Genomic DNA, 20,628 nt, shown 5'->3' on the forward strand with positions numbered 1-20,628 from the left:
CCGCCCCGGAGGCCCGCTGGTGAGTCGCCTCCGGACTCTTCATCCATACCTCCCGAGTACCACGACCTCTTGGAGGTTTTCAGTAAGTCCAGGGCTCAGGCCCTTCCACCCCACCGCCCTTACGACTGCGCCATCGACCTCCGCCAAGGGGCTCCCCTTCCCGGCAGCCGCCTCTACAGTCTGACCGTTCCGGAGAAGAAGGCGATGGATCAGTACATCTCTGAGTCCTTGGAAGCAGGACTCATTCGGCCTTCCTCCTCCCCGGTGGCGGCCGGTTTCTTCTTTGTTGGGAAGAAGGACGGGGACCTTCGACCCTGCATCGACTATCGCCAGCTCAACGAGATCACCATCAAGAACAAGTACCCTCTTCCTCTCATGAACTCCACCTTCGAGCCTCTCACCCAGGCCACCGTCTTTACCAAGCTGGACCTCCGGAGTGCCTACCATCTTGTCCGTATCCGTGAGGGCGATGAATGGAAGACCGCCTTCAAGACCCCCAGGGGCCACTACGAGTACCTGGTGATGCCGTTCGGCCTCACCAACGCCCCGGCGGTATTCCAGGCACTCATGAACGACGTCCTTCGTGACATGCTGGAGGTGTTTGTGGTGGTGTACCTGGACGACATCCTCATCTTCTCCAGGACCCTCGAGGAGCACATCCAGCATGTCCGCCGTGTGCTAGAGCGCCTCCTCCACAATCGGCTCTTCGTCAAGGCGGAGAAGTGCCGTTTCCACTCCGACTCCGTCGACTACCTGGGCTTCATCGTTGAGAAGGGCTTGACCCGAGCGGATCCTCGCAAGATCCAAGCTGTGGAGGAATGGCCTGAACCCACCACTCGGAAGGAGTTACAGAGTTTCCTCGGGTTCGCCAACTTCTACCGAAGGTTCATCCGGAACTACAGTCAAGTGGCGGAGCCACTTACCAGACTGACCTCTCCCGCTCTGCCGTTCGACTGGTCCCCAGCGGCATGTGCTGCGTTCCGCTCCCTCAAGAAGAGGTTCACTTCCGCCCCGATCTTGCTCCACCCTGACCCCAAGAGACAGTTCATTGTAGAGGTGGACGCCTCGGATACTGGACTGGGGGCTGTCTTATCCCAGCGTTCGGCAACGGACCAGAAGGTACATCCTTGCGCCTTCTACTCGCGTCGGTTCCTCCCTGCCGAGAGGAACTACGACACCGGCAATCGGGAGCTGCTGGCGGTCGTGGCTGCGTTGGAGGAGTGGCGTCATTGGCTTGAGGGGGCCGAGGAGCCATTTACCATCTGGACGGACCACAAGAACCTGACGTTCATCCGCGCTTCCAAGCGCCTCAACGGTCGGCAGGCAAGATGGGCCAGCTTCCTCAGTCGGTTCGACTTCTCGCTGACTTTTCGTCCTGGTTCCCGCAACACGAAGGCCGACTCCCTGTCCCGGTTACACTCCAAGGGGGCTCCACCCTCTGAGGATCCGACTCCCATCCTCCCGGAGGCCAGGGTGGTTGGAGCCATCACCTTGGGCATCGAGGGGGTGGTTAGACGTGCCCTACGCTTCCAGCGTGCTCCAAGCAACGTTCCGATTCATCGTCTCTTCGTCCCCGACTCTGTCCGGTCCCGGGTGCTGCTATGGGGCCATACCAGCCGGTTCGCCTGCCACCCGGGCGTTCATCGCACGTTCTCCTTCCTGGCTCGTCGTTTCTGGTGGCCCACCATGCGGAACGACGTCAAGGAGTTCGTATTGGCCTGCGCGGTCTGTGCCCGCAGCAAGGCCTCGCACCAGGCACCCTCCGGGCTTTTACAGCCACTTCCCGTTCCGAGCCGTCCTTGGTCACATGTGGCGCTAGACTTCGTCACAGGTCTTCCCTCCTCCCAGGGGAACACTTGCCTTCTGACCGTGGTGGATCGATTCAGCAAGGGGGTTCACCTCGTGGCCCTTTCCAAGCTCCCCTCGGCGGCCGAGACGGAGGACCTCCTGACTCACCACGTGTTCCGCCTTCATGGTATTCCCCAGGACATCGTCTCTGACCGGGGGCCCCAGTTCACCTCCCAGGTATGGCGGGCTTTTTGCAAGGGATTGGGGGCGACGGTCAGTCTTTCCTCTGGTTATCATCCCCAGACTAACGGACAAACGGAGAGGATGAACCAGAGCGTGGAGTCTGCTCTTCGGTGTGTGGCAGCCGAGAGACCAGCTTCCTGGAGCCGTTTCCTTCCCTGGGTCGAGTACTCCATCAATTCCATGGTCAGTTCCGCCACCGGCCTCTCACCATTTGAGGTTTCCCTGGGCTACCAACCGCCTCTTTTCCCCGCACAGGAGACGGAGGTGGCAGTTCCCTCCGTGCAGGTCCACCTCGACCGCTGCCGACGGGTCTGGGAGATCACCAGGACCGCGCTGCTCCGGACATCTGAGCGTGCCTGTCGTGGGGCCGACCGGCGCCGGGTTCCCGCGCCGACTTACCACCCTGGGCAGAGGGTGTGGCTTTCCGCGAAGGACCTCCCGCTTCGGTCCTCGGCCAAGAAGCTTAACCCCCGTTTCGTCGGACCTTTCGAGGTTCTGAAGGTACTCAGTCCGGCGGCCCTGCGTCTTAAACTTCCTGCGTCCATGCACATTCACCCCGTTTTCCATGTCTCCCGGGTTAAGCCCGTCTCCCTCAGTCCCCTGATGCCTCCAGCTCCTGATCCTCCGCCTCCCGAGATGGTGGATGGTCACCCCCAGTGGCAGGTCCGCCGGTTGATGGGCGTTCGACGGCGGGGTCGGGGGTTCCAGTACCTGGTGGACTGGGAGGGTTACGGCCCGGAAGAGCGGAGCTGGGTCTCCCGACAGCTCATCGTGGATCCCGGCTTGATCACTGACTTCCATCGTGCCCATCCTGACGAGCCGGGTCGGCCTGGTCGCCGGGTGGCTCCCGTGGAGGGGGGGGTACTGTGAGGTTTTGTCCGCTGCTCACCTACTCGCTCTGTTCCTTTAAGCCTACTCGCTCTGTTCCTTTAGTTTTCTGTTAATCAATTGCATTCTCCTATTCACACGCTTCTTCCCGTAGACGCCGTTTGATTGGTGCTTCCCCAACCACACGCTTGTCAATCTCATCCCGCAGCTGTCACAGCTTGTCATTAAGCATTCCTCTGATTATATATACCCCGATTCCCCATCAAGTGTTGTTGGATCGTTTTGATATATTATCAGCATTTGCTGTTCCTTCCTTGCCTGCTGTTTTTCCCTGTGCTTTGCCTCCCAGGATATTCAAGAAGTATTCCGCTTGGACAACCCGTTCCCCGTGGCGACGCGCTCGCCCTGTTTGATCCTGCTCTCTTTACGCACAGCGCCTGGGTGAGTTTGGCAAGACTGTCTTTGACCCTATCGTTTTTCGTGTGTGTTAAACACTGAAGAGATCCTGCTTTTTGTCAGACTGTCACTCACCCTGTGCCTGTATTTTGGATTGTTCATTTTGGATAATATTTGCTTGAACATCGCTCACTGTGTGTATTCACACCGAAGATATTATCACTTGGATTATTATTGGGACTTCGCTCACTGTGTGTATTAGCACCGAAGATTCTATCACGTGGATTGTTGTTGGGACGTTGCTCACAGTGTGTATTTACACCGAAGATTCTGTCACTGGATTATCTGTTTTGGGACAAGTCACTTCTCCTGTCACCTGCTCTGTTCCCAACTGTACTCTGAGCTAACCCGCTCTCTCTCTCCCTCTCTGTCACCACCTCGGGGAGCTGCCGAGAGGAATCTGCAGAGCGGCTCTGACGTCACAGTCTAATCCTCGGACGAACCATCCCGGGAGAAGCTGCAGAGCAGCAACATTCGTCTATGCTTGTATCCCAGTCTTTGTTTGTTCTCAACCAAGTTATTGCTGCTATTTTGTGAAATAAAACAAGCCCTAGTTTTTGGCAACTCTGAAACAACTCTCTTTGTGTCGTTAGCATTTGGGGTCGGTGTCAAACCATAACAAGTTCTCCCTCATTGGGTGCCAGCGTTGCTAAGGCCCAGCGGTTGCTAAGGGCGCAGCATTGTATTTCATGTGTTGCGGTCACGTTCTCGGCTGTGCGGAGCCTTCATGTGTGATGCCAGTGACGTACGAGAGCCGTGTGGATCCTGCAGGGGGTATCGGTGCCCCGGTCCCACGCGGCACATGCTTGGATCAGATCGAGTGTTCCTTTATTAATAAACCTCCTCAGGGGGGAAATTCAGGCTTTATAATGGTGCAAAAACAGATTAAACGCTTGGATGTACCCTGGATCGTATTTCTCCCGTAGTCTGGTTTGTGGTGCAGCAGACTACATACTACATGTGTGTGTGTTATGACTTCCATATGCTGCTCAGACAGCTGTGTGCGTGGAGGAGAAAGAGCTCTTCTATAGTCTCCCGTGGTTCCGGAAGTATCTTCTCTATGGCTGTAGTGAAAATGAAGGCGAGCCGCGCGGTTATCACCTCTGCCGAGGAGGAAATCGCGTTTCGCCCCGCTTGTTGGTCCGTGAGCGAGGTATCGCCAAGAGTTACGGCGGGATTATTATCACAAAGCTGCACGAGTGGGATGGAGAAAGGAACGGTGCTGGCCTCCTAAAGGGGCGGGACCTTTACACTTACAAAAAAACTAAATATATTACTTATACAACACATGAATATTCTTATGGCTATAATATAACGTATAGTATGTACCATTTTTACTGATGTCGATTAGTACTTTATTGACCTTTTCTGATGAGAGCCTGTTGCTCACTGGGTGGATGGTCTCCTAAGGTGGCAGTAATAGGGATGTGTAGTAGTGGTTACGTCATTGATGTTTCCCGCGCGGTCCACCCCTCTTGAAATCGCAATGTATTTCCAATGGACACATTTAGAAATCATCTCGTTTAAAACTAATAAAGCATGAACATTGGCATGGTGTACCTTTCTGTGTATTCATCCACAAACTATAGCTCAACATGAAAAAATTCGCAATTAATCATAAAGGTAACAAAATAACAACGTTTATGTTTTCATTCACTGACGAACTACACTTCACGTTGGCACTGCTGACTGACGTCACCACAGCGTAGACTCCTGGCTGTATTAGGCGACAGCACTGAACGACAGGCGTTCTACTGGTAAGTGTAGTTATTTTTTAACAACCAATTTAAAACCTTATAACTAACTTTATTTCAACCAAAAATGCTTAAACAATAATGTTAGTGATAGAAGGGAACTCATTTTGTGCAAAAATGGAATGCTTGCCAATGTTCACGAGGCAGAATTATTACAATAGCCAATAATACGTTTTCCCAATGATAAATCCCTATACTGGTGGGCCACGTGGGAAACTAAAGTGACGTCAGACTACACCTCCCTATACGGGTGGGCCACGTGGGAAACTAAAGTGACGTCAGACTACACCTCCCTATACGGGTGGACCGCGCGGGAAACTAAAGTGACGTCAGACTACACCTCCCTATACGGGTGGACCACGTGGGAAACTAAAGTGACGTCAGACTACACCTCCCTATACGGGTGGACCACGTGGGAAACTAAAGTGACGTCAGACTACACCTCCCTATACGGGTGGACCGCGCGGGAAACTAAAGTGACGTCAGACTACACCTCCCTATACGGGTGGACCGCGCGGGAAACTAAAGTGACGTCAGACTACACCTCCCTATACGGGTGGACCGCGCGGGAAACTAAAGTGACGTCAGACTACACCTCCCTATACGGGTGGACCACGTGGGAAACTAAAGTGACGTCAGACTACACCTCCCTATACGGGTGGACCACGTGGGAAACTAAAGTGACGTCAGACTACACCTCCCTATACGGGTGGGCCACGTGGGAAACTAAAGTGACGTCAGACTACACCTCCCTATACGGGTGGACCGCGCGGGAAACTAAAGTGACGTCAGACTACACCTCCCTATACGGGTGGACCGCGCGGGAAACTAAAGTGACGTCAGACTACACCTCCCTATACGGGTGGACCGCGCGGGAAACTAAAGTGACGTCAGACTACACCTCCCTATACGGGTGGACCACGCGGGAAACTAAAGTGACGTCAGACTACACCTCCCTATACGGGTGGGCCACGTGGGAAACTAAAGTGACGTCAGACTACACCTCCCTATACGGGTGGACCGCGCGGGAAACTAAAGTGACGTCAGACTACACCTCCCTATACGGGTGGACCACGCAGGAAACTAAAGTGACGTCAGACTACACCTCCCTATACGGGTGGACCGCGCGGGAAACTAAAGTGACGTCAGACTACACCTCCCTATACGGGTGGACCGCGCGGGAAACTAAAGTGACGTCAGACTACACCTCCCTATACGGGTGGACCGCGCGGGAAACTAAAGTGACGTCAGACGACACCTCCCAGTCCCTATACGGGTGGACCGCGCGGGAAACTAAAGTGACGTCAGACTACACCTCCCTATACGGGTGGACCGCGCGGGAAACTAAAGTGACGTCAGACTACACCTCCCTATACGGGTGGACCGCGCGGGAAACTAAAGTGACGTCAGACTACACCTCCCTATACGGGTGGACCACGTGGGAAACTAAAGTGACGTCAGACTACACCTCCCTATACGGGTGGACCGCGCGGGAAACTAAAGTGACGTCAGACTACACCTCCCTATACCTTGTGTCGCTCACTACTGTGACTTCGCCTGCAGGAAGTGCTCCTTTGTTCGAGGCTAAAGTGAGTTATTCATTACACCGTATTGTATCTATTTATTCGTACACATTTGCACTCACTTCGACATTACATCTATAGTATTTTAATGACTTTATTGTGAATACATTTGTGAATACCTCTTCTACCTCATTTCTGCATTTTGTACATTTTAGTCCTGTATATTGTATATTTTGTATATTGTTTGGTCTTTAGCTTGAAGCACAATCTCAGGAGGCTCATACCAAACCAAGCATTTCACTATAATGTGAACATGTACCTTATGTGACAAATAAAAAAAAACTTGAAAGTGAAGTCCTGAGGAGAATATCCGATTGGTTTACTCTCACCGTTTCCCTGCAGATTAAATTAACTGTTGATGATTGGCGCTACTATATAATCTGAGAGCTTACGCATTTAGCGAATCTTCATTAGCGAATGCATGCCTTACATACGAGCCAAAAGGCTGAATTAGTAACAACCAAAGGTCACAACAATTTCATTTTATATCGGCTATGCGACTGCTATACGGTATCAGATAACTGTGGGTTTCTATCTTGCATAGTATATGCATAGTTATAATTGGTACAGTAGCTATTCTTAGTTTTCGCCAGAGGCTATGAGCATTGAGAAAATTCTTCTGGAACCAGAGGGGGAGGGGGGGGGGGGCACTGCTGAGGTCTACAGCCTGGACGGGACCACCACTGTTCAGCCACTCTCTCGGATGGCGTGAGGGGAAGCGGCTTGTCTGTCGGGTAGAGAAAGAACGGGCGTTGGCCATACCTGGTGGTCCCTTCTAGGACGCCAGCTCCTCCCACCAGCACCATATCAAGGCCACTATTACAATCATTCCTATGAAGGGGATGGAGAGAACGGGGGGCTCAGACGGAGGAGAGCGTTTCTGGGGAGAAAACAAACGGGAGCGTTGGGGGAGGAGGGGGTTGGTTGGGGGGAGAAAGAGGAGGAGGAGGAGGAGGGTGGTGGTAAGAGAAAAATCAAAAGAACACACAAGAAAATAAATCGTGACATATAGTAAATAATAATAAGAAGCAGAGAGTCAGGGGGGAGAGAGAGGGACGCAAAACAAACCGTTCAATATGGAGAAGGTGAGGAAGAAACGCATAAATAAAACATGAAGAAGTGATATGTGAGAGGATTGATGGGAAGATAGATAGATAGATAGATAGATAGATAGATAGATAGATAGATAGATAGATAGATAGATAGATAGATAGATAGATAGATAGATAGATAGATAGATAGATAGATAGATAGATAGATAGATAGATAGATAGATAGATAGATAGATAGATAGATAGATAGATAGATAGATAGATAGATAGATAAAATTGAATAATCAAATTGGTCGATAATTTGATATTGTCCATTGCATGCAAAGGGTTAATGTGCAACACAGACGATGGTGAATTAGGTTCCAACAGAACAGGACAATGACAGAGGGAGGAAAAAGTAGAAAGAGCAGGCAGTTAGAGAAACACACCAAAGATTAGTTTAAAGACAAGATGGAGACCTTTAGTAGCGGAACGACCACCGTTAAGGTAAAGGTCCATATTTATAGCAAAAAGTCTGCATCTTGTCATTTAAAATCTCAGCCTACACTGAAGAGTGCTGCCTTCGCAATTGATGGTGGCAGAGACAGAATCGAACCCTGGGTATTGTAGGCAGCACTGCAGTGTGGGACAGGGCAGGTCGAGGGGTGGGGGTGGGATGGAGGGGGTGGGGGCGGGGCGTACGATATGATATGTGGCATGATAGAGAGTAGCGAGGATGATCGGAATCCAAATATCTTCGTTTGGATGGGTGTGATTTTGAGGAGGCCATGTACACACGATAAGCCAGAAGTTGAATTGATAGAAAGGCCATTCACGTCTACATTACTGCGTGGTCGCTTGGCCGGGGGCACCTGGCGATGGCTGCCGAATGGTCGATTACGCCGTCACAGGAATCGGTGTTGGTTCGGTGGAGGAGACTCAGAAAGTCGATGAGGAGCCACAAGCAAAGGTATCGTTTGGATGAACATTCAAGCAGCAGTTAGGATGAACATTACAATAACCTTCTGAGTCTCGTGCGCCGTTCCACGTGTGAGTTGATGCTCGTTCCCGTGACAACATCGTCTAAATTCTATGGCAGCCATCTTAGATATATCGAAGGACGTGAGCGTGACTTCCTGGGAAAGGCCTTATCTATCCATTTAAGTTCTGTGAAATAGACCCATGCGTGCGAGTGGGGATTGCTACCTATTTTTTTTTGGGTATTCACACAATTTGTTTTCAGAGAAAAGCTCTGATTCAGCGCTTCCTGTTACGATGTCATCAGACAGGAAGAGGGGACGGACGCGTGGTCGCTTTGGGGGGGCGGAGACAGACAGAAGGCCTTGACAAGAACACAGTTGCCCCTGTAGCAATGCATGTTGGGAGGAGGGCGAGAGAAGCCAGGCTCAGAATGGCGACAAACATTCAGTAACTTGACTACATCATCAGCACAGCTGCAGTCGATCAACAACCAGCGAGAGGGAGGATGACACCCTGAGAGCGTTTTTTGCCCCAAGCTGTCCCACATGCACACGGGACATACAGACAAGACGTCATGTTGGGGAGAAAATGGATTAGCAATACATTGTTAGTTACAGTACAGTGTGTTTTAAGTGTGTATTGTCTTTATACAGGGGTGGAACTTAAAAGGAACACGCCAACGTTATGGGAAATGTGCTTACCGTCTTCTCCAGAGTCAGACAAGAAGATAGATAACAATTTCCTCTCTGTGCGTTCATTGGAAAGCTATCTGGCTGCAAGCTAGCCAAGCTCCGCACAAATGGATGGAGCAGCTAGTCTATCTGTTGGCCAGAAACACCTCTCTCTGAGTTTTAAGCTATAGGCTAGCGGTCCGTATCTGCTTCCATTCATTTGTGCTGAACTAGACTAGTGTGCAGCCGGATAGTTTTCTACTGAACGCACAGAGAGGAGATTGGTATCTATCTTCTTGTATGAGAAGACGGTAATTGCATTTTCCATAATGTTGTTGGTGTGTTCCTTTAAAACATTAAAAGGAATGTTGGTGTTTTTTTCACTGTGTCGTTCTTGCCTTGAGAGGAGTTCTTATATAATATTATTATCATGTGACTGCAGTTGTCTGATAAGCTTTTCCTTTATAGAGGTATTTGGTCCCCATTTATCGCTTCCACTGGCTCCCGGTCATCAGATGTGGAGAGCTTCGAACGTCTACTAAGTGCCTTTTCAGATAGACTCCGAAGCCTATGAAAGTGAGGAAAATGGTATAAAAACGGCTGCCAAATATCTCCGCTGTGGGAAAAGCATATCAAACAGCGGTATGTGTGAAACGGACAACTTTATACTTTGAGGAGTTGGAGCTCTCGCCTGGTGGCATAATTTCCATCATGGACAACCCCTCCCACGCACTATAGACAGACTTGGCCGATAGAAGGTGTGCATTCAGTGTCAGACTCAGACTCCCAAGATGCAACACTGAACGTCACAGGAAGTCCTTCATTCCAACGGCCATCAGACTATATAACGGCTCACTGTGCCTCACTGCCTCACTGAGCACATGTGAATGTGAGCGGCAGGTTACGATATTTAAAAAATGGCTAGCTATATGAGTACCTTGCCAGCTGCTGAAAAGTGCCGGTATTTGTTGTTCTGTTGTTAGTAGTTGATGCTCCGATTGCCGCTCACATTCTCACAACACAACACCCCCTCTAATGGAACATTCCAGGGTGGATGTGCGTTGCGTCACACTCCGTGGCCAATCTGCGCATGTGCATGGGGAATCTATGCTTAAAAACTGGCTTTTTCGCTGCCGAATTAGTTCTGATCGATTAGGAATGTCTCGCGCTGTGTTCAGGAGATTCAGGCGCATACAAGTCTATTCGATCATGTCTCTAGCACCCCCACAGCCGTATCTGCAATCACTTAATGTCAAGGCTCTCATCCACATTAATTCATTTGCGCCCCCCGCAATATCCTCCCCGATTTCAGAATCCCGGAAGTGTTGCGGTGGTCTATTGGCCGGAGTACTTCGATTCCCACAATGCAATACGGACCCCGCGTCCCCCGTGACCTCTCACCTGGGGCTTCCGGCCGACCAGCTTGTGGAGCTCCGCCTTGCAGCGCTGCAGCTCCGCCTCCAGCTCCGCCCTCTCACACCGACTGCTGTCGTACAGCTGCTGCAGCTCCGCCAACTCCCCCTTCAGACCCTCACACTGAGAGAGAGAGAGAGAGAGAGAGAGAGAGAGAGAGAGAGAGAGAGAGAGAGAGAGAGAGAGAGAGAGAGAGAGAGAGAGAGAGAGAGAGAGAGAGAGAGAGAGAGAGAGAGAGTGAACACATCTCCTCAGTCTGGGAGGGTAGAAGGAGTTTGAGTCCCTCTGGGTGGGTCTGTGTGGATATCTATGCTCTGTATATCTGTTTCTTTTGTTTATTTGTTTGTCTCTGTTCAAGAAAGAAATAAACAAAGAATCGAACAAACAAACAAACAAACAAACAAACAAACAACAGACCAACATCAGGCAGTAACATGTAGGGGACATCATTAGATCTGGGATATGATTGTAGATAAAGACACAGACCTCCTGGTGGACGTGTGTGGCTCTCTCCTGCGCCTGCCGGAGCTCCTCTGCCAGGAGGCCCTCCTCCTCGGCGCCCTCCTCCTCGCGCCGCTGGCCGCTCTGGGAGAGGAGGCCCTTCTGGGCAGAGACGTCGGCCCGGCACCGGGCCTCCTCCACCGGCAGCGCCTGGGACAGGCTCATGTAGCCTTCGGCTTTCAGCACCTCCTCCTCCTCCTCCACCTCCCTCTTCTTCTTCTCCTTCTTCTTCTTCTCCTCCTCCTCCTCTCGCTGGTCTCGGCGCACAGCCTCCCCTTCCTCTCTCAAGGCCAGGTAGACGTCGTCTGGGCTGTAGTGAACACAGGGGGCGACGGTGAGCAGAGCCATGTGTACGGCCCTGCAGAAGCTAACCGCAGTAACCACGCAAACCGTGAAGCTAACCGCAGTAACCACGCAAACCGTGAAGCTAACCGCAGTAACCATGCAAACAGTGAAGCTAACCGCAGTAACCATGCAAACAGTGAAGCTAACCGCAGTAACCATGCAAACAGTGAAGCTAACCGCAGTAACCACGCAAACCGTGAAGCTAACCGCAGTAACCATGCAAACAGTGAAGCTAACCGCAGTAACCACGCAAACCGTGAAGCTAACCGCAGTAACCATGCAAACAGTGAAGCTAACCGCAGTAACCATGCAAACCGTGAAGCTAACCGCAGTAACCACGCAAACAGTGAAGCTAACCGCAGTAACCACGCAAACCGTGAAGCTAACCGCAGTAACCACGCAAACCATGAAGCTAACCGCAGTAACCATGCAAACAGTGAAGCTAACCACAGTAACCACGCAAACCGTGAAGCTAACCACAGTAACCACGCAAACAGTGAAGCTAACCACAGTAACCACGCAACCGTGAAGCTAACCGCAGTAACCATGCAAACAGTGAAGCTAACCACAGTAACCACGCAAACCGTGAAGCTAACCGCAGTAACCATGCAAACCGTGAAGCTAACCACAGTAACCACGCAAACCGTGAAGCTAACCGCAGTAACCACGCAAACCGTGAAGCTAACCGCAGTAACCACGCAAACAGTGAAACTGAGAGAAATGGCTTCTTTGACTATCCAGTGATTTTGTAATTAATTAATGAATTGTCTTTAAGCAAATGAATGCAGTTTAAATCGAGTGCTCAGCACAAAACAGAGAGTGTTGGTGAAATGATCAGGACACCAGAGTTGTTGCACTTGTCGTTTTCCTACAATATAAATCATTCAGCATGAAAAAGCACCGTTTGTATAGATAGAATATACGTTGTGTATTATGTCTAGTTATAGTTTAGTTTATAGTAGGGATGTCCGATATTATCGGCCGATATTGGCATTAAAATGTAATATCGGAAATGATCGGTATCGGTTTAAAAAAACAAAAAGAATGTGGATGACAGGTCCACTCGGAGGCACAGGCCTCAGTGTGCAGGTATGGGGCTGCAATATACTGTAGTGTAAACAAATAGTGCACCATTCATTCTCAAATCTGTAAAAAGATATATATATATATATTGTAGTTCTCACAAACTACACTGCTGCCTGAATTGATAGAATGGCACCCACCCATTGTGTGTGTGTGTGTGTGTGTGTGTGCGTGTGTGTGTGTGTGTGTGTGTGTGTGTAGTTTCTGTGTGTGTGTGTGTGCGTGTGTGTGTGCATGTCTGTGTGTGTGAGTGTGTATGTTTCTGTGAGTGTGTATGTTTCTGTGTGTGTGTGTGTTTTGCTAGACCGCAGTGCCAGCACTGAGCTCATTACAAATTCATTCTCAACATTATCTATTCAGAGGGAGAGATGGGGGGGGGGGGCACCGTGCAGTCGGGGGGGGGGGGGGGGGGCACCGTGCAGTCAAGGGTTACTTTATTCAGCTGCAACATTTCAACTTCAAACCTAAAGCGATGGCGTGTCTAGTCTACACTCTTCAAAGAGCCGATACATCAAAACAATAGACGTAGAACACACTGGGACTCTAGGAAGAGAGTTTTGATTTAAAAACAGTAATGGAGTCTGAGTTGTTTCTGCACTGTAAACATTTATTTTTTTCCCTACTTTAAGTGTAAATGCCATAAAATGCCATACAAATACAGTAAATGACCTTTTATCAAAATATAAATGTTTTAACCCTTTCACTGCCACACTACAGAAGGTTAACCCTTTACTAGCACACTACCGACGGTGAAAGGGTTAACCTGCTGTTGTGTGCCAGTGAGTTATGTGTATTGTCGCAGTGAAAGGGTTAACCGTTTGGTAGTGCGGCAGTGAAAAGGTTCATCTGTAAATGTATTTGATTTTACTGTAATTTGACAGTAACTATTTGGAAACCATTGCTGCCAGACATTTACTGTGTTTTTGCAGTTTTCTTTTGTACAGTGTGGGAGCTGGCCCAGTGCTGAAAAGACACATTCCCCCATAGTTTTCAGCTTTGTCTGGGGCACGGTGAGGAGGTCTGGGGCACGGTGAGGAGGTCTGGGGCACGGTGAGGGAGGTCTGGGGCACGGTGAGGAGGTCTGGGGCACGGTGAGGAGGTCTGGGGCACGGTGAGGAGGTCTGGGGCACGGTGAGGAGGTCTGGGGCACGGTGAGGAGGTCTGGGGCACGGTGAGGAGGTCTGGGGCACGGTGAGGGGGTCTGGGGCACGGTGAGGAGGTCTGGGGCACGGTGAGGAGGTCTGGGGCACGGTGAGGAGGTCTGGGGCACGGTGAGGAGGTCTGGGGCACGGTGAGGAGGTCTGGGGCACGGTGAGGAGGTCTGGGGCACGGTGAGGAGGTATGGGGCACGGTGAGGGGGTCTGGGGCACGGTGAGGAGGTCTGGGGCACGGTGAGGAGGTCTGGGGCACGGTGAGGAGGTCTGGGGCACGGTGAGGAGGTCTGGGGCACGGTGAGGAGGTATGGGGCACGGTGAGGGGGTCTGGGCAGCAGGACCTGAGGGTCCAGAACACAGTGAGGGGGTCTGAGCAGCAGGACCTGAGGGTCCAGAACACAGTGAGGGGGTCTGAGCAGCAGGACCTGAGGGTCCAGGATGAGAAGCTACTGAAGGCAGGTTGGACCTGAGGGTCCAGGATGAGAAGCTACTGAAGGCAGGTTGGACCTGAGGGTCTAGGATGAGAAGCTACTGAAGGCAGGTTGGACCTGAGGGTCCAGGATGAGAAGCTACTGAAGGCAGGTTGGACCTGAGGGTCTAGGATGAGAAGCTACTGAAGGCAGGTTGGACCTGAGGGTCCAGGATGAGAAGCTACTGAAGGCAGGTTGGACCTGAGGGTCCAGGATGAGAAGCTACTGAAGGCAGGTTGGACCTGAGGGTCCAGGATGAGAAGCTACTGAAGGCAGGTTGGACCTGAGGGTCCAGGATGAGAAGCTACTGAAGGAGGTTGGACCTGAGAGTCCAGGATGAGAAGCTACTGAAGGAGGTTGGACCTGAGGGTCCAGGATGAGAAGCTACTGAAGGAGGTTGGACCGGTGCCATGTATGGCCTTAAATACCAACAGGAGTGTCTCGAAAGTGATACGCTGGTTTATTGGAAGCCGGCGAAGGGAGCGGAGAAGTGGAGAACGGTGGGCATAGAGCCTAAGGGGACAGATGAGGGGAAATCTATTTAACTCATTAGGGGTTAACTTAACTTAATTTCCCCCTTCAATTTCCCCTTAAGTTGATTCAAAGGTGAGAATCTCTTCCACATGTATTCCAAGTCACGCCAAGCACGTGTCTGCTATGAGTGACATAGTATTCACATCTTAGACACCATCTTGTTATGCAAGTGTTGTGGAAAAACTAAAACAAAACAATACAAGTCAAGTCAACTTTATAAAGCATGTTTAAAAACAACAGAGTTGATCAAAGTGCTGTACAAAGTCTAGGGACATTAAAACATGACGAATGGCTGATCCCAGTATACAGGGAGTTACAGTAGTCAAGCCCAGATGACATTAAAGCATTGATGACTTTTTCTAGATCGCTGAGTGATTTGTTTGCCTGTATAAAACATGAAAAGCCAGGAGGTTCCTGTCCGTCCACACGTCCCTGCTACCTCTGATGACGAATGTTTGATATCAACACGAAACCTTGGAATCTCTCTCCTCACATTATGGGTTAAAGGCACAATTTATGATGATTGTGAACATAAGGGCAGCCCCACCGGCAAAGTTCAAAACATAGGATATGAGACGTGCTATCGACCCAAATTCGGGTCTCTTAATCCGAGGACTATCACTAGATAACAAAATAATATAAATTTTTATTTTTATGTTTATGTTTATGTGTTGCTGTAAAAGGTTTCTTTACTTTTCCGACTGCAACTCAAACTCTTTATGAATTATGAATGGACTGCATTTATACAGAGCTTTTATCCAAAATGCTTTACAACGTATGCCTCACATTCACCCACTCACTCACACATTCACACACACACTAGGCAGCCATGCCACCTACTCATCAGGAGCAGCTAGGGGTTCAGTGTCTTGCTCAAGGACACTTCGACACGCTGCCGGGGGGAGCCGGACTCAAACGGGGAACCTTCTGATTAAAAGGGGAATTCCACTCTGGGTCTCTCTTGTACTTGTAAAGCTTCACTACAGAGTAAAATTTGCTCACAGCCAGCTCTGTACATAATGATCAGGCCAGAGATATTAGCCCTAAACTACTGCACATGCTCCAGCTTCCTGCTCTACAAAGGACTACGTTTGAGGGGCCAGGAAAAACAAGCATCTCACATTTTTCTGAATGTATATACCGGTACATAAAAAAAAAAAAAGCTGTGACAATAAAATGATCTGAATCTGAATCTGACGAAAAGGGGACGGGTGGCAAACAACACCAGTCAAAGGTTGCCACTTGGTCCCACCAAACTGCTTTTACTTCTGGTTACTCCGTAGCTACGTGTCATCATGACATAGACCTCTATAGACCTCTATATACCTCTATAGACCTCTATATACCTCTATATACCTCTATATACCTCTATATACCTCTATAGACCTCTATATACCTCTATATACCTCTATAGACCTCTATATACCTCTATATACCTCTATATACCTCTATATACTTCTATATACTTCTATATACCTCTATATACCTCTATAGACCTCTATATACCTCTATATACCTCTATATACCTCTAGACCTCTATATACCTCTATATACCTATATAGACCTCTATATACCTCTATATACCTCTATAGACCTCTATATACCTCTATAGACCTCTATATACCTCTATAGACCTCTATATACCTCTATAGACCTCTATATACCTCTAGACCTCTATATACCTCTATAGACCTCTATATACCTCTATATACCTCTATATACCTCTATATACCTCTATATACCTCTATAGACCTCTATATACCTCTATAGACCTCTATATACCTCTAGACCTCTATATACCTCTATAGACCTCTATATACCTCTATATACCTCTATATACCTCTATATACCTCTATAGACCTCTATATACCTCTATAGACCTCTATATACCTCTATGTACCTCTATATACCTCTATAGACCTCTATATACCTCTATATACCTCTATATACCTCTAGACCTCTATATACCTCTATATACCTCTATAGACCTCTATATACCTCTATATACCTCTATATACCTCTATAGACCTCTATATACCTCTATATACCTCTATAGACCTCTATATACCTCTATATACCTCTATATACCTCACTTTGGTCACATAGAGAGGATTAATCAGTTGTGTCTCAATCATGGCAAATGGGTTTAATGTTGCTTTGCGGTGGAATCTCTCCCTCATGCTCTAATCAGCATGTCTCTAGACTGCAATCCTCAAACTGTATTCAGAAAGATGCAGAGTATGAAATATGCATGAATTAAAAACCAAAAAAATACCATTTCCAGTACAACATCCAAACAGACCACATACACACACACACATTGATGATGGGTGGACTACATGCCATAGATGTCACGGTCGCATGCGGCGCATAGCAGAACGAAACTAGACACACTTTCACAGAGCCGACCCTCATCGACACATTGTGATGCGAGGAGGAGGAGGAGGAGGAGGAGGAGGAGGAGGAGGAGGAGGAGGAGGAGGAGGAGGAGGAGAGAGGAGAGAGGAGGAGGAAGAGGAGGAGGAGAGAAGTTTCCGGAAGAGACACCGAAACAAAACGGGTCGAGATGTTTTGGAATCTGAGCATGAGAAACCGCTGTTATTTTTAGTCTGCCTCGTCTATTTCCTCTCTCTCTCTCTCTACAATGGTTCGTCCGGATATCTCCACAGGCAGCGGAGGCGGCCGACGGGCAAGATGCAACACAGACACCAGTGTTTGTGTCGTTTATACAGTTCTGCACTCTGTGTGTGGGGCCTTTGTGTTGAAGCCTCTGCGCGGGGGGGGGGGGGGTCAGGGGTTGGGTTGGTCTGATTGGAAGGCAGATTGATTGACAGGGCTCAGGCCCGGGCCACTCACCTGACTCTCAGCAGCTGTTGCAGTTCGTGGCTGAGCTGTCTGTTGTTGTCCTTGAGCGTCTGACACTCATCTGTTAGCGAACGGCACTCCTCTGTCAGATGGCTCACGTCACCTGTCACACACACACACACACACACACACACACACACACACACACACACACACACACACACACACACACACACACAGGTCAAATGAGAGCGTGTGAATGGTGTGTGTGTGCGTGTGTGTTTCCTGCAGAGTGGGTGGCAATGTGCTGCTGTGTTGACAATAATGCAGCACGTGTGTAAAAGGTGGGATTTAAGGAGGATTGCAGCTGCTGTGACTTCAGCTTTGATTTCACTAGCGACTCACTCGTACCATGTCTCCCTGTGGGAGCCACCACTCACAGAGTCGAACATCTGAAAAGATCCACCTTCAATGCCGTAACCGTCTGTAGTGTGATAGCAAAGGGTTAACCTTCTGTAGTGTGGTAGTGAACGGGTTAACCCTGTGTTGTGAGGCAGTGAAAGGGTTAACCTTCTGTATTGTCGCAGTGAAAGGGTTAACTATTTGGTAGTGCGGTAGTGAAAGGGTTAACCCATGTCGATGATCCGCCTCCTCTACCGCTAGTGTCTCAGGTCTTTTCTCCCAGTTTAGATTAGATTAGATTAGATTATAGATTCAAATGTATCGTCATCATACAGCACAAGTACAGTACAACACAAATACGTTTTGCATCCAACCAGAGTACAAATGTAACAGTAAAGTGCAATAGCAATATACAATGTACAGGTGAGTACAAAACTGGGTACAAAATATACAAATTGTATATTTGTGTAGTGCTAATCAGATGTATGTGTAGAGTTGTAGTATAATATGTACAGTGATACAGATATAAAGACATTGTGCTAAGCTAGGCTAACGTGCAGCCAGATAGCTTTCTACTGAACGCACACAGAGAGGAAACTGGTATCTAACTTCTTGTCTCTCTCTGGAGAAGACGGTAAGCTAATTTCCCAAAATGTTGGGGTGTTCCTTTAAGCCGAATAGAACATATACAATATTTCCTCTGATTGGCTTGTTTGCACACCATGTGTACTTTCGACGAGGACCGCAGTGGTGGTTTCAGTTCTGCCCGGGAACACCACTTCTTGGCAGGCCAAAAACATCTGATTGGCTAAAAAAAAACATCAGCATCCTGCATCAATAACTAGGGATGTCCGATATTATCGGCCGACCGATATTATCGGCCGATATCGGCAGAAAAATGTGATATCGGAAAATATCGGTATCGGTAAAAAAAAAAAAAAAACAATAACAATATATATATATATATTTTCTTTTTTTACATTTATTTAACCTTTATTTACCCAGGCAAGCAAGTAAGAACCAATTCTTATTTTATTTATTGTCAAAAGTATGCATGTTGGTTTAATTCAACAACAAGAGATATGTAATGTTAATTTTTACTTTTTTAATGATCATATTTTGCACAGATAATGCTTACATTTAGAAAGCCTTTTGAATGCATCCAGTGAAATTATTAGTTACCTGAAATTATTCCTTTTTTTTTGGGGAAACCATGCATATATCGGTATCGGTTGATATCGGTATCGGAAATTAAGAGTTGGACAATATCGGAATATCGGTATCGGTAAAAAAGCCAATATCGAGCATCCCTATCAATAACCAATCAGATGTTCTGGCCTGTCAAGAAGTGGTGCTCCCGGGTCGCATCAGAACACAAAGACAACCATCGCATCAAGAAGTAAACACAATGTGCAAAACCACCGGCTGAGCAGAGGCTGGGAAATGTGTTTTATAATAACATTTAAAAAATCAGCTGAAAGCTGCTGGTACCTCTGGGAGTCTGTGGGGAAACGTTCTCGTGCTGCATGGGCTGGAAAAGTGATTAGATTCAAGAGTTTTATTTGTCACATACAGATTGTGCAAAATACAAATAAAGAAAAGAAAAGAAAAAGTTGTAAGCATGAAATAGAATACAATGCTAAACGTAAGAGTAAAAGGTAATAAATAATAATGTACAAATATACAATGGGTTCAGGATATTGCAAAAGTAGTTTTTAAAGTGACCTTTTTTAAGTGTATTATGTATGTATGGTGTGTGAGAGAGTGTAAGTGAGGATGTGTTCATGTTGTGTTCATGTGTGCTTGTATGTAATCAGTAATCAGTATTGAGTGTTCTGATGGCCTGGGGAGAGCTCACTCTATTTCTGCAGGTAAACTCACTCTCTCTCGCAGGTAATTTCTCCGGAGTTGTATTTTCAATAAATAACGTTGCCTGTTTTCCTCTTCCAGGTAGTCAAAGACCGAATGCTCCGTTACTCCAATACACGAGCTCTATTAAAGTGATATATCGCTTTACAGTACCGTAGCGGAGGAGGGAGATGGGGAGGACTTCCGAGGCTGGAAAAAGTGACTTCAAGAGAGACATTTAAAGGCCAAATCCATGATTGCAGTTTGGCCCACAACTGGCTTGGTCCACATGACTGATAAATTGGACTTGATTTATTGTCTTTTCCAATCTGAAATGTATTCTCTGAGCCCTTTGATAAAATGTGAACGTTTTACATATTGCGGTTGTAAACATTTATATATTTTTTTATATTGGTAACCAGTGAGTTACTGGAGTAAAACAGACCTGTATTCTGCACTGCGGGGGACTAAGAACATTCCAGAAACTGTATCTCCCATCTAGTCAAACCCTTCAATAACATTGTGGGAATATACTCAAAGTTTAGATGTTGAAATAAACTCTGGATTGGAGCTTTAACAAACGACAAACATAGCTTTGATATTACAGCATTGCGGCACACACACACACACACACACACACACACACACACACACACACACACACACACACACACACACACACACACACACACACACACACACACACACACACACACACACACACACACACACACACAC

General features: G+C 48.2%; 1 protein-coding gene across 1 annotated transcript; it reads right to left on the reverse strand.

Moving 5' to 3' along the window:
* Nucleotides 1-7,427: 7,427 nt before the first annotated feature.
* On the reverse strand, nucleotides 7,428-11,414 carry ccdc136b (coiled-coil domain containing 136b; the record flags this gene model as incomplete). The annotated part of the gene is made up of 3 exons (XM_084330954.1): nucleotides 7,428-7,532; nucleotides 10,737-10,871; nucleotides 11,235-11,414. 3 exons carry the CDS (start codon nucleotides 11,412-11,414, stop codon nucleotides 7,428-7,430), a joined length of 420 nt encoding a protein of 139 aa, XP_084187080.1.
* Nucleotides 11,415-20,628: the final 9,214 nt, after the last annotated feature.

Source organism: Notolepis coatsorum, assembly GCF_963971535.1.
Source record: "Notolepis coatsorum genome assembly, chromosome: 15".
Classification (NCBI taxonomy): domain Eukaryota; kingdom Metazoa; phylum Chordata; class Actinopteri; order Aulopiformes; family Paralepididae; genus Notolepis; species Notolepis coatsorum.